Source organism: Euprymna scolopes, chromosome 14 (genome assembly GCF_053919585.1).
Source record: "Euprymna scolopes isolate OS-2025 chromosome 14, ASM5391958v1, whole genome shotgun sequence".
NCBI lineage: Eukaryota > Metazoa > Mollusca > Cephalopoda > Sepiida > Sepiolidae > Euprymna > Euprymna scolopes.
The window spans coordinates 110,831,213-110,846,939 of NC_136495.1; the positions used below are offsets into that span (position 1 = coordinate 110,831,213).

At 30.7% G+C, this 15,727-nt stretch overlaps 1 protein-coding gene across 1 annotated transcript in view; it reads left to right on the forward strand.

Annotated features, from left to right (window-relative positions):
- The window catches only part of LOC145292790 (WD repeat domain phosphoinositide-interacting protein 2-like), a 122,490-nt gene that overhangs the window by 102,228 nt on the left and 4,535 nt on the right, over positions 1–15,727 (forward strand). The window contains exons 5-8 of the mRNA XM_080138828.1: positions 1,205–1,339; positions 2,346–2,510; positions 3,034–3,141; positions 12,690–13,081. Of these exons, the coding sequence (XP_079994954.1) occupies positions 1,205–1,339; positions 2,346–2,510; positions 3,034–3,141; positions 12,690–13,081 (800 nt within the window). The remainder of the gene's footprint in view (positions 1–1,204; positions 1,340–2,345; positions 2,511–3,033; positions 3,142–12,689; positions 13,082–15,727) is intronic.

Here is a 15,727-nt window from a genome sequence, read left to right on the forward strand (position 1 = left end):
TTCCTTTCTCTCTTCTTTCTCTCTCTTCTCTCTCTCTCTTTCTCTCTCTCTCTCTCTCTTTCTCTCTCTCTCTTTCTCTCTCTCTCTCTCACTCTCACTCTCTTTCTCTCTCACTCTCTCTTTTTCTCTCTCACTCTCTTTCTCTCTCTCTCTCACTCTCTTTCTCTCTCTCTCACTCTCTTTCTCTCTCTCTCACTCTCTCTCTCTCTCACTCTCTTTCTCTCTCTCTCTCTCACTCTTTTTCTCTCTCTCTCACTCTCTCTCTCTCTCACTCTCTTTCTCTCTCTCTCTCTCACTCTCTTTCTCTCTCACTCTCTTTCTCTCTCTTTCTCTCTCACTCTCTTTCTCTCTCACTCTCTTTCTCTCTCACTCTCTTTCTCTCTCACTCTCTTTCTCTCTCACTCTCTTTCTCTCTCACTCTCTTTCTCTCTCACTCTCTTTCTCTCTCACTCTCTTTCTCTCTCACTCTCTTTCTCTCTCACTCTCTTTCTCTCTCACTCTCTTTCTCTCTCACTCTCTCTCTTTCTCTCTCCTTTCTCTCTCCTTTCTCTCACTCTCTTTCTCTCTCCTTTCTCTCTCTCTCACTCTCTTTCTCTCTCCTTTCTCTCTCCTCTCTCTCTCCTTTCTCTCTCCTCTCTCTCTCCTTTCTCTCTCCTCTCTCTCTCCTTTCTCTCTCTCTCTCCTTTCTCTCTCTCTCTCTCTCTCTCGTTTTTTCCTCTCTTTTTCTCTTATTATATTATACATAAATAGAGTTCCTGACCTAAAATGCATGAAACATTAATATTATGCAGCGTTTTTTTTTTTTTTTCTTTTGCAAAATTCAGTCATGCACTACAAAACCAAAAACAATTTTCCTATATAGAACAACCAAGCTAAACACTATGAATAAACAACTTGAAGTATAAAAACTTTTACCAAAATGACCAGATTCGGCATTAAATCACCCAGAAATACCTGTTATCTGGATTCAAGATGGCGATATGGTTTAAAAAAAAAAAATCAATATAGTCAAAATTATCAATTAGTTACTTCCCCCTGGATCTTGCAAACTCAACATTGACATGTACATAAAAACTCGATAAATCTTTAAACTCGAAAATTTTCGTTTTTACTTGTAATTATTCTTTTGATTCCCATAAATTGAGTCAAAATAGGTTTGACACAAGTAGTTCTATGTGTTTCTTCTTTTTCTTCATGTCTCTATTTTATTTTCTATTTTTGTCTTTTCCAGGTGTGTCACTATTTATTCATTGGCATTTAGTCCCGATTCACTCTACTTAGCTGCTTCTAGCAACACAGAGACTGTCCATGTCTTTAAATTGGAAAGTATCAAAGATAAGTAAGTATCAAAATCATTTTTTTTTTCTTTGCATAGTACAGAGCTCAAATTTACATGTATTAAGGCCTAAAACTGCACCGCTTGTTCATTTTCACCAGGATTTGATGCTTCCTGAGGACTTTTGGGGCTAAATGGGGGGAAGGCAATTGCTGAAATTAATTTTTTTTTTTTCCATGCCTCATTCACTATGCACTCACGGCAGACCATGTATGCTTCACTTATTTTCAATGTGACCAAACCAACGAAACTTCATTTTCCACACGCATCTTCTTATGCAGTAAAGATTTAATCTTCCTTGGAGACGATGAAATCGAAATCTTTAAGATTCATATCATACATTTATTCTTATATCATTTCTCTTCATTCAGTGCATGTCATTGTCCAGATTTTGCATCCATATGTCATCACACTTCATACATATACGTAATAGACTCTTTCCTTGATAGACAGTAGTAACACTCTGCTAGTTAGTGATGACAGAAGTTCCATGAACTTACTCTATTCACTGTTAACTCTTGCAATCGCACTTGTTCCTCCAAAACTTCACCATCCAAATATACTTTCTCCACATCTGAGTTATCATCAATCTCTATTGTTTTACACTTCTTGCACACAAAAATGGCTATCCTCTCTCAACCTACCTGTAATTCTAGAGCAACTTAATCGCAAAGTGATTCTTACGGACACTAAAAAGCAAACGGCTCTAATTGCTACACTCTTTCCATCCCTCACTTCGCTGGGATTCACTCTCCTCCTCACTCTCCAAAAGAAGGAAGTTTTCACATGAACGTGTGAACTCAAAATATAAATGACAATCAAGATGAGAACAGTAGTCCGAAGAATTCAAATAATACAAACTTCTTTGATAGTCTTATTTTTCATCTTGGCCATCATGAACATTTCTGCAACAACACTTCAGCCTCATCCAACCTTCTTCATCTTAAAGCTTTTGGTACCATTTCTTTCATAATTCTTGAATTAATATTTTTTAAATAATTATTTTCAGACCCCAAGAGGATAGCCAGGGGTGGATGGGGTACTTTGGTCAAGCTCTAAAAACCTCTGCCAATTACTTACCTGCTCAGGTGTCCGAGATGTTTAACCAAGGTCGTTCATTCGCTACCTCTCGTCTGCCTACCACAGGACTCAAGAATGTCTGTGCTATTGCTACGTGAGTTTTATCTTTTTTTTTTTTTTTTTTTTTCCCCCCCCGCTTTCTGAATAAATGTACTACTTGGTCTATTTTAAATGAATATTAAAAGGCTCCTTGTATCCTTAAAAAGTACATTAAGATGAATAATACACTTTTAGTCTGTAATAGAAACATCAGTGTAAGTATGATAGAAAAAGTATTTAACCTAATATTATGATATACAATTAATTTTAAATAACTGATTTAATGTTTATTGTAACCAGATGTAATTGTTTATCTATTAACCAAAAGAGATTAATGGTAAAGTATTTTTTTTTATTAATGTTATAAGTAAACTTAGCTTTTTATGTCATTATTTAAAAATCTCCCAACTTATAGCTTTTGTGATAAGGCCCACTTTTCACTTGATCCTGTGTCCATTGAGAAGACCTATAATATACCATAGACTAAATTAATCTTTTCGTCATCAAGATTGTAATGACATGTAGAGAATATTCTGCATATTCAGAAACTTTTTTTTTTTTTTTTTTTTTTTTTTTAGGGTGCAGACTATTCAACGTCTTTTAGTGGCTTCCCAAGATGGTTATTTGTATATTTTCAATATTGATGCGAAGGAAGGTGGAGAGTGTGTCCTGCTGCGTCAACATAGGTACAATCAAACAATTGTTTTCTTTTAATTTGATTTTTTTCCATTTTTCTGCAATTCTTTTATTAATCTCCAGAAGAGTGTAACTTACGATTTTTATATCTAATCATTTTATTTCTTTTATCTTTATAATATTTTAATTTTTGTTATACATTTTTCTTGTTTTTATTTTTTTATTTTATTTTTTGCTATTTTATTTTATTTTTTGCTATTTTATTTTTTTTGCTATTTTTATTTTATTTTATTATTTTATTTTTATTTTATATTTTATAGTTTATTTTATATTTTTATTTTATTTTATTTTATATTTTATTTTTGCTTGTTATATTTTATTTTATTTTTGCCATTTCTATTTTATTTATTTTATTTTTGCCATTTCTATTTTATTTATTTTATTTTTGCCATTTCTATTTTATTTATTTTATTTTTGCCATTTCTATTTTATTTATTTTATTTTTGCCATTTCTATTTTATTTATTTTATTTTTGCCATTTCTATTTTATTTATTTTATTTTTGCCATTTTTATTTTATTTTTGCCATTTCTATTTATTTTATTTTTGTCCATTTCTATTTATTTTATTTTTGCCATTTCTATTTTATTTATTTTATTTTTGCCACTTTTATTTTATTTATTTTATTTTTATTTTATATTTTATTTATTTTATTTTTGCCACTTTTATTTTATTTTCGCCACTTTTATTTTATTTATTTTATTTTCGCCACTTTTATTTTATTTATTTTATTTTTGCCACTTTTATTTTATTTATTTTATTTTTGCCATTTCTATTTTATTTATTTTATTTTTGCCACTTTTATTTTATTTATTTTATTTTTGCCACTTTTATTTTATTTATTTTATTTTTGCCACTTTTATTTTATTTATTTTATTTTTGCCATTTCTATTTTATTTATTTTATTTTTGCCATTTCTATTTTATTTATTTTATTTTTGCCACTTTTATTTTATTTATTTTATTTTTGCCACTTTTATTTTATTTATTTTATTTTTGCCACTTTTATTTTATTTATTTTATTTTTGCCACTTTTATTTTATTTATTTTATTTTTGCCATTTCTATTTTATTTATTTTATTTTTGCCACTTTTATTTTATTTATTTTATTTTTGCCACTTTTATTTTATTTATTTTATTTTTGCCACTTTTATTTTATTTATTTTATTTTTGCCATTTTTATTTTATTTATTTTATTTTTGCCATTTTTATTTTATTTATTTTATTTTTGCCATTTTTATTTTATTTATTTTATTTTTGCCATTTTTATTTTATTTTTGCCATTTTTATTTTATTTTTGCCATTTTTATTTTATTTTTGCCATTTTTATTTTATTTTTGCCATTTTTATTTATTTTATTTTTGCCATTTTTTATTTGCTATTTTATTTATTTTATTTTATTTTTGCTATTTCTATTTTTAATATTTTTAATATTAATATTTTTTTATTTTTTGCTGTTTTTATTTGATTTTTTTAAATTTTTTTTTTTTTTTGCTATTCTAAATTTTTTTTGCTAGTTTTTATTTTATTTTTACTACTTTTTTATTTTATTTTTTTTTTTTTTCTGATTTAATTTTTTTTTTGTCATTTCATTTATTCTTTATAAATTCCTATTTTAATAACTCAAATTATTTAGTTCAGAGACACAAGTGATTAAATAAAATCAAACTGAGAAAAAACAAAGTCATGGTTAGAACCTTGGATCAATCAGCCATCCTCTAAAAATTTTGAATCTTTTTCAAAAAGTTTGAAATCAGACATTAACGATCACAATTATAAAAAAATAAATGTTTTCAAATCGCCTTCCTACCTTTACAAGGGGGTTCCCTTCCCAACCATAATTCAGAGTAAAATTAGCTCTGACTTGCAGGTTATGAACACAATTATGTTCATAATAATTTTCTATTTTTTTTTTTCTTAGGGTGGGGTGGCAGATCTATTTCAAACCTTCATCTTTATATATACGTATTCCGAAATTGCTGGGTAGATTTCTTTTTTAATTTCATACAAATGTACTTTGTGTCTGGGAGTGTTGTTAGATATACTTGTATTGGAATGTCTCTGATAAGTATCAAAAATTGATAATTGAATAAATCCAATTAAATAAGGAAGTTAACAGCCTTATAACATCACATGTGCATTTGAGAAGTTTTATCACTGCACAAACAGAAGTGTCCGATGTATAAAATTAACAGTAGGTCCTTTGATAAGACAGGGCCGTGGCTGAAATGAATGTTTCTGCTTAGAGCTCAAGTGAAGCGTGATACCAGACAATTGCATTTTAAACTTAAAACTTTAAAGTCAAGCCATTATATAAAACTGGCCTGGGTGCCCGGCGTTTCTGGGTGTTTGGAGGTGCGTGTTGAGCAACAAAAAAAAAAAGTGGTAGTAGGCAGGCAGGCTCAAACCCATGCTGTGAAGGCGGAAAGGAAGTGAAAGAAAATCTGTCGTATTAGCCGATGTCTCTATGATGCAACCGGAAGTCAAAAGCGTTGAAATTAACCGAAGTCAATCCAACGGTGACAATGATTTGCTAAAATGTCGGCGAAAAAAAAATCAACCGTTCCTTGTACAAAATGGCCAGGTTTAGGGTGAAGGAATTAATGCTTTTGGCCAATTTTTTGATGTTTGTCGTCTGAGATGTCAAGCTTCAAAATGATACCAATCTTGTCAGGATCCATCACTTCTGTTGAAAGTTTTTGCGAGACATAAACATACATATATACATTTAAACAGACAGGTGAGATTTATATTATAATTTTATAAAATCAATAGTAAGTTCTCTACAGTGCAATGTAGACTACATACCTATGTATATAAATTACATAGTATTAAGAATAATTAGAGAGTGGTTACATCAACATCGTGTATCTTTTGGTCAAGATCAAAGTGTAGTATCTGTTCTTCAGATGCTGCACTTCCATTTCTTGTTCTCTTTCGGTGGAGAAGAAATCCTTCACGACTGAGACAATTTTTATTTTTGTGCCTTTTCTCCACGTTAAAAAACGACCCTGGTGTCTAACTCTGTCCTGTGGGGAGGCATAGTAAATAGGTACATCAACACCGTGTAAGGGGGGGGGCTAAAAAAATACATAGATAACTAAGAGAGAAGTGATTGATCTGTAAAACAATTAAAACAAATTTTTTACAAACATAACTCAATCCCATGACTAAGTTACATTTTACAATATATGTTGTGTTAGTAAAGTGTATAAAAAAAACTTTGGGTAAATAAACGTTGATTAACTCAGATTGTTTTATTTTCATGTCTAAAAAGGCTTTTTTTTTTTTTTTTCTGGTCTTTTGATTAAGTCAATTTATCATCTGTTACTGTTTGCTTATAGTTTCTATTCTCTACAATTGAAATATAAAAAAAATTGTGAAAAATTACTTTTTTTGCATTTCATAAGGAAAATTCGAAATATTGAATTTCAAGTAAAGCCAATGGTATCTCCAGTAGAACCCAGGGATACGGCATTTATTCATTCCAGGGTCGGGATCATAAGGTGAAATCACCATATGGTGGGGCCTAAGCAAAATTTTATACAGTAAATATCAAAAATTAGTAACAAAATACAGTACAGTATATAATACACATGTATATCATCAAATAACATAAATAACACCGTAAGGTGGGGCAAATACCGTAATCAGGGTCCGGAAAAACATTGTATTCCACATCGTAATCTGGAAAAAAAAAACGTATCCCGAAGTCACCGTATCCTAGGGTTCTACTGTACTTAATTACCATGTCACAGTAATGAACATATCCAAAAATTATGAAAAACGATAAGGTAGAAAATTGATTATTAATGAAAATAGTTTTTGAAGAGAATTAGCAAAAATTGAGTATTGTCAAAAAAAAAAATACAACAGGGGAGGTAATTATTTTCTGAAAACTTTGAAAATTTTAGGTCAGTTTAGAAAATCTCAATTTTCACTAATTGTCTTTGAAAACTGTTTCCATTAATAATTAATCTTCTATGTCATTTTTCATAATTTTTGGATATGTTTATTACTGTGACCTGACAATTCAGTAGATACCATTGGTTTTACTTAAAATTAATATTCTGATTTTCAAATTTTGCTCTTATAATGAAGAAGCACCTGTATTTTAAGTTTAATTCACTGTTTTTGGAAATTTTGTTACAGCTTTGAAAATTATAAAAAGAAAATGTCTTTCCAAATAAAATGAATCTTGGACATAAATTACTGTAAATATCTTTAGATTATCAATGTAGTTGTAGGAAAGTTTGTTTCTTTTGAGTTTTTGCTGCTTAGATTTTTCTTTCTTTCTCTGGATCAAATAGATTTGAGGCACTCCCAGATTGAGCCAGAAGCAAAATGGACAAATTTTGTATTAACAATGATTTTTTTTTCTTTCTTTTATTTATTTATTATAAACAAAGCATATTTATAACTTTGAATTAGCAGATTCTTTATTTAAAAAAAAAAAAAAAAAAAAATGGTGATTATTTGCAAAAAGTTTTACTACTTAAGGAAACGTTTATAAAAAAAAAATTTTTTTATTAAAAGTTTTACTGATAACTATTGATGGGACAATTCCAATATATTTTTCCCCAATTCCGAACCAAATTAATGATTCTGTACTATTTTTTTCCCCGATTCCGTACAAAATTTCCGATTCTTTATAAATCCCTAAATATTTAACTATAGTTATTTTTCCTGATTAACATAAAAATCACTTTATAAATGTGCAAATATTTTCTCAAACAAAAAAAAAACACTTATGGGGGGGGGGTTAGTCTATAGATTTTAGTTTTACTGGTGGTTAAATATCAACAAATATATATTTTATTATTACTACTAACTGTGGAAGATTTTGTTTTAAACAAAATTTAAATAAAAAGACAAAAGGATCGTTTTTGGTATCGGAAAATAGGCATACATTTTTCCGATTCCAATACCCCAAAAGTTCTGATTTTTTTTTTTTTTTTTTTTTTTTTTTTCAGATTCCGATTAATCGTCCCAACACTACTAATAACCTAAAGATACATTTTTATTTACAAACATTTTCAGTTATACACACATTTTTAATTAAAAAACGTTTTGTTTGTAAATTTTGGAGATTTATAAAAAAGAATGTGTAGTTTTATTTAAGCCAAATGTATAAACTTTACACTGTCAACTATTCGCGTTATTTTGTGAATCTAAACAATAGCGTCCATACACAGATGATAGAAAGCTGTTAGAATCTGTAGAAAAGTTTATTAAATTAATGCTTAGCTGAATTCCTATCTGGAAGGATTACTGTGACATGAAAGGCACTCAGGAAATAGCTTTTCCTAAAATGTGTGGCACCATCTCTGTTCAGCATCCATTTATTTAAAGGTTTTTTTTTTTCGTTTGTTTATGCGTTTTGCTTCAATAAAACGTTTGTGAATAAAATTATGTATTTTTAAACAATTTGTATAAATCTATAAAGTTTACAAAAAGAAACGTTTTGATATATATTTTTTACTATATATTTTTTTAGGTAAAACGTTTTGTAGAAAAAAAAACTTTTTCTTAAATAAAAATCTGAAGACAAAACTATAAATTTGCATGGTTTAAAATTCACGTGGAAGTAAAAAAAAGTCCTTTTGCTTTTCATCTTAGCTTGGTGCAAAAATAATGTCGTTTTTGATATTCAACTTGAAAAGATTATAACTCCTTTCATAATAAACTTTATTAATCGAAATAAGAATCATTAGAATCTAAACATTTTTGTCAACGAGAAACAAGTTTATTTATCCCATTAGCATAGAAATCTGGAGTTCTGGAAGCGATGAAGTCATTGAAGGCCGATTTGACATCTCGGCTTTTGAAGCATTTTTTCCCCGCAGGAAATTGTTGAGATGCTTAATTAAGGCTTTCAAATGTTTATCAACTGCAATCTGCTGTCCACAACCATCTTCATCTTCAAGGCTCTCGTCGCTATTATGAAATTTCTTGAATCAACGTTGTGCGACACATTCATTAGTGGTTCCTGGGTCAAACGCATTATTGATATCATGAGCTGTCTCTGCAGCTTTTTGGCCTAGTTTTAACTGGAACAAGAAAATTGTGCGGATTTGAATTTTGTCCATGCTGTCGAAAAGCCTGCAAAAAAAATGAATGAATAGATTAAGAACGGTAATGAATAACATGATTCGATGGGACGAAAAATCTACTTCAAACTGATATATAAAATGGCTATATATATCAATTAATTAATTCAGAAATCATATAAAAAGTAATATATGTGAGAAAGATATTGTTTTTGCACCAACCTAATATCATATTCAAATATTTCAAATAGATTTGAGGCAGCCCACAAATCTATTTGAAATATTTTTTATTTAACCTTTTGTTTTAATATAAAATGAATACATTTTCCTATGGAAATGCCATAATTGTTACTGGTACAGAATCTAGGCTCAGGATGCCATTTTCAAATTTTATCATGATTATTGTATCACTTTCACTTATGGTCTAAGGAAAGGTATGAACCCTAGCCCTTTCCCTCCATCCATTGTTGCATAAGCAATAAAATCATTAAAACAGATTACATCACGCGTCTCAAGTGAACATCATAAATAATTTTATTTTATTTTTAACTTATAAACATTAAAGTGATTGTGATGTGAAGTAGTAATTGATTTTGTTTAAAATTATTTATTTTTAAAGTTCCGTCCATAAAGTGGCTTCATGTCTTGTCTGGAGCAATTTCCATAGAAAAAAACAAAAAAAACCTTTCTTCATGTTTTTCCTTTTGAGCCTTTAAGACCACACAAATAATAAATTAAACAAAATCAATTACTCTTTTGAATCATGCTTACTTAAATGTGTACAGAAATAATACACACACACACACACACACACACACACTCCTAGGACTTTCTTAGTCCAAGACGGGCTGGATTTCCCATACTTGAAATCGCCAGTATCAATATGACTAATCGAATTTTCACTGTATTATATTTTATTTAGAATGTTTATGTGTATTATTTATCGGACTACTGTTCTCATCTTCAGTGTGATTTTTCACAACGTTTCAGTCGATGTAACCTCCGACCTTCTTCAGGTGTATCTTGTCAAACTCGGGAATGTTTCTGTCGAACTTGGGAATTTGGACGGAATTTAGAGCAGAACCCTTTATTTACTGCATGGGGGTGGTGTGCTCTTGTTCCGTCAGCTATGACTGGATAGAGGTCCTAAGTAATTCGCAAATGTATTTTTCGGTTGCCCACCTTCAACATCCAGGAGAATATCACTTTTACAATTGATTTTTTTCCCAGTACTCTAACTACTGTGCCATGGGTCCTTGCAGACAAAAATTCAGAAACGTCTTAGAATGTTTATTCTTACTAAAGATAAAAAGGTAAAAGTATATTTATTGACTTTTTTTTTTTTCATCAAAGTTGAAATGAAATACTAATATGTATATGGCAAAAAGACTTGTGTGGTGGGTTACAATTAAACAAGATAAAAACAAACTTATATGCATGCGCGTGCACACACACACACACATACACACATATATATATATATATATATGTTAATAAGGTAAGTAATGAACTTAAAAATATCAACTTGATATTCTTTCCTTTCTAACTTTCTTCACGCTAATAAAGTTCTACTTCTCAAACGGTTTGTCAATCACAACACCTCTTCCTCTCTCTTTGTTATATTTGTTAAAAAAAATGTCCCTCTTTTTCTTTTTCTTTTTTACTCCCAAACGAGCCATATTGCCATTGAGATGTACTGTGATTAAGGTCTGGATTTATAGGAGGATCTTCAGTGGGGGTTGTGCAGCAACTAACACTAGTAGAAAGTGTACCTTGGGTTTACTTTCACCAGCCTCATAACTTTCACATCCCTTAGTTTGTCCTTTAGTCCTCACATTCCATGAGCAGTGTTTCTGGCAAAGGGAGAAGAATTGCTGTTTTCTGGGTTGGAATCTGTCCATCTCGAATAGTTAACTGGTTTTTAACCTTTGAAGTAATATTTTTTTATCTTCGTATACCAAGTGGCTTCATACTTCGCTTGGAACAATTTCCATTAAAAATACATTTTGTTCACATTATATTTAAATTTCTTCATTTTTTCCCCCTGTTTATTTCGAATGTTCCCTTTTTTTACATAACATTTCACTGACTTTCTTCAGCAAAGAACCACTGCACGTCAAAATTACAAGTTTCTTTTCTCACACCATTTCAACAATGGTCATATTATTATAATGATATTTTAAAATAAGTCTACATCAAAGGGAGGTTATTCTCATATTCTTATCCAGGGTTGCTAGATAGGCATTTTTAAAGCCAAATTTCATGAATTTAACTTTTTTTTTTTTTTTTTTTTTTTTTTTTTTTTTTTAAACAGTTTAGCCTTCAAAAATTGTGTTTGGCCATTTTTAAAGCATAAGGTATGAATTAACTAAGGAAGGAACCAGCAGAATATCATATTGATGAAAAGAAGTGTTACTTGGTGACAAACCTCTTTCAATTTCTTTTAATTCTTTCTTTTTAAATACTCTTACTATTCATGTTGCCACTAATTCAAGATTTTCTTCTCCTTTCTACTAAACTAAATTCTTCATTTCATATAACTTCACTTGGTTTTTGCTATTAAATCCAAGTTTCTGGAAACCATGTTTTTTGTGGCTTCATATTTTCTAAGCCATTTTTTTTTTTTATTTATTTCCTTGGAGTTTAAAAATTTCAAGTCCTTTTTTAAATTTAACTGAAATATTAAAATAACTCTTGGTCTTAAGACAGATTTTGATCTGATGAGTTCAGAGGAAGATTAAATCTGGAAAGTATAGGGAGGTGTGTGCAGATCAGATGACTTTATTGGTATGGTCTTGTTGAAAAAATATTAGATGTAGAACAGTTGAGATATAAGGGTCAGTTGGCTGAGAACAGTCAAGGAAAACATGGGAAAAGTTATGAGTGGACTTGAGTGATAAATTGGGGTCATTTAGTGTGGAAATCAATTTCTTAAAGCCGTCCACCATATGCCAGCATATAAAACAGATGTTAAACGGAATTGATAATAGTGAAAATATTAATATTTCCAATTTTAATAAAATGTGACAGTTATTCAATGGTTAGATACACAAATTACGGGCTAAACATGCTATGTTATGGTTCAGTCTGGCTTATTACATTTGTTATCATTAATATTACGATTTTTTGTTATTTTACTACTAAACTGTTTTGAACATATGACTGATTTTGATCTTGACACTTCAAATTGAGTTGTCTCCTCTTTATTTCATCGGATTTCATAATCGCCGATGAAAACACTATGACCCACTTAATTGTAAAATCTCATTTCCTTTAATAAAAAAAAACTACTAGATCAAATTACGTGATTTTTGGAATATGTCATCTTTGTTCCGTGACTGTTAGGTACACTATACACATCTTTCTGTATTTTGTTTACTTTTAATATCTGCCGTAAGTGCAATTCTGAATATGCATCAAAACTTTAAAGATTGAAAAAAAAAAAAAAATTTTCTGAGATCATTTCATTATGAGATCTTTTCCGTTTCAGACTGACTGGTGCTGATGGTGGAGGCTCTTTGACAGATGTGCAGTCAGCTACCAAAGACAAAACTGTTCCTAGTCCTCCTGTGGCCTATGCCGCCAGTATCCACCGGTCTGAGCAACAGCAGCAGCAATCTCCTGCCACTGTCGATGCGACTTCTTTACTGCCCGGCACCCCCCCAGGTAAGCTTTCGTCCCACTCTCCAAAGCAGCACCAATTCCCCAGCAACCAAGACTGGGATCCGCAGCCCAGCAACCAATGGCTTGCAGGCTCTGGTGATGCTGCTTCCAAGAATAGCTATGCTGCAGTGTTGAAGAAGAGAGGTGGACCGCAATGTCTGGTGACAGATGACACCAATGACGATGTTGACATTGATGTGTTGTTGCGTGAAGCCGCAGGTATGGTATCAGTTCTATTTCTTAGGCCGTTTAGTTTTTTCTTTTTGTTTTTAAACACATCTCTCTCTCTCTCTCTCTTTCTCTCACACGCGCATATCCATTAACTTAATTTTGGCTTTTCTTTGTACAAAGATTGTTTGCTGTTTGAGTTAACAGTAACTCAAAGCTCTTATCTTTTTTAGTCGGTCTTGCATTGTATAATTAGTCAATGTTTTCTAAGTAACGTTTCTTGGCTTTTGTGGTCATTTGCTGATTGATGTCTTTTTTTTTTTTTTTTTTTTTTTTTTAAGTACCATTTGCTTTTGGTAGTATATATCCAAGCAACAACACATGACAATTATTATTGCAAAAAAATTCAACATAAGAACAAAGTATATATATATATATATATATATATATATATATATATAAGAACCAAAATCATTCAAGATTAAATTTTTCATTGAATCCAAACACGACATTAAAATTTTCCTTTAGTTTCATCTGTGGTCACTAAGTGCAATTATCAGTTAGATTCATAAAATAACTGAAATACATGTTTATTTCTCATGTGTTATGTATTAAGCTGATTTTGTTGTAGATGCTATTGTCTGGAAGGTAATATTAATAAACAAATGGTTTATTAGTCCATAGGGCTGGATATAAACAAATAATACAACAATGTGATAAATAACTCATGCATGATTCGAACCTGTGCCTGAAAAGATGGCCGACTAACATGAATATCATTCTGCTAGATGGCTTGTTTAGTAATATTTTCTATACAAACTATTGCATCAACAAAAGAAAGCAGTTTAATACATACACACCCACCACACATATATAGTGATTGCGTTTCTGTTCCGTAAATGGTAATTGAATGAAGCTTCAGTGTTTATAAAATAGTGCACCTAGCAATATAGTCCACTCTATGTTCATTAAATATTTCCTGGCATTTGTTAAAAAATATTTTAAATGTTTATTTTTATTAAACATAAAATTCACATATTTTATTAAATATATTTCAAATCTTTTATACTTGTTTCTGATGAGATCAATCAAAGGCACATCATTTTCATCTTTCACGTTTCAATTTTTCTAAAATTATCTATTTGTTATCGTCGTCATCACCGGTTCCACCACCACCACCATCATCATTTGCACAACCACCCCCACAATCAACTTAATGACATCTTCATAAGCTAATTGTTTTATATTTTTGCTATTAATATTTTTTTTTACTGTGTCTATGGCCCCTCCCCTCTCACCCCCTCCCAAGTCACTCAACTTTTTTGTTGTTGTTTTTTTTTTATAAATGTAAACTGGTTTGCACTTCTTTAAAAAGACATCAGACATTAAAAAAAAAAAAACTTCTACACCGGAAACGTCCAGAAAGCAATCAGCTTTTGATCAATGAAGGGGAAACCCTCTATGAGACAATTAGTATTTATTTATGGGAGCTGGTCCCCCCCCCCCCAACATCTTTGGGAAATAAAACCAGCCAAAGTTGGGTAAACAAACCCAAAAAAACTGCATTGCAGTAAGTTAATTGCGGGATTTCTATTTTACCTCATTTAATTCATGCACCTGTCAATTCAGTTTTTAATGATAAATTCAAATGCCTTTCTCTTACTCTCCCTTGCTGGCCGAGCGGTAACATGTCAGGTTTTTTTCACTTTTTTTTTTTTTCACCTTCGCCTCAAGGCTTCGGGTTCGATCCTACCTACCTACCAAAACCCTTTTTTTTTTTTTATCGTATTTGTTTACCTCCACCCCTACCTCAAATACAGAAACCTACAAACACCCCCGCTAGTCTATATATTTATAAAGGTGAATGTGTCTGTGTGTGTATCTGTGTACATTTCCCTATGCAATAACTGTCAATTTTAAGTCTAGAGACTCAAAATTTGATATATGGGGTACTGAGATCTTGGAAAATCTTTTTAATTGGTTTTCGGCCAGAAATTTGGCTATTAAGGGGTCAAAGTTCAATGATTTGACCTTTGAGAACTCTACCAAACTCCTCTGCCAATTTTGGGTATAAACAATTGAAATTTTAGATATAGATTCCTTGGACATGGATCTAACTTAATAACTTGATTTATGCCCAAAACAAATGTTAAGGGGTCATAATAGAGGTCAAAGTTCCAAAAAAAAAAAAAAAAATTGACCGCTTTTTTGTTTTTGCTCAACAAATTAAAAAATTTTTTTTTTTTTTTGTTTAGAACTTTTTATATGCACCCTATATTGTAATATCTACGATTTGCGAATGCACATCGCATCTAGATTTATTTACATCGACTTTTACAAAATTGTTGCTATTTCAGATTTTCTCGTGTTCGTTCGGCATTTTTTGTATAAAAGCGAAACTAATCTGAAGCAAAGGCATGGTTTCTGGCTTTTGTGCCGGGAACGTCCAGAAAGCGATAAGGTTTGATCAATGCGGGGAACCCCCCTTATATCAGACAATTGCTATTCATTTGGACACTTCCTTTTTTTATGGGGAGCTGGTCCCCCCTCCACACCAACATCTTGGAAACAAAACTAAAAAAACTACCGCGCAACTAAACTTGGAAACAAAATCAAAAAAACTGCCTCACAGCAAAAGTTAAGTGCGGGATTTCATTCCTTCTATGGCGTGATGTTTAACTTCATTAAATTCACGCA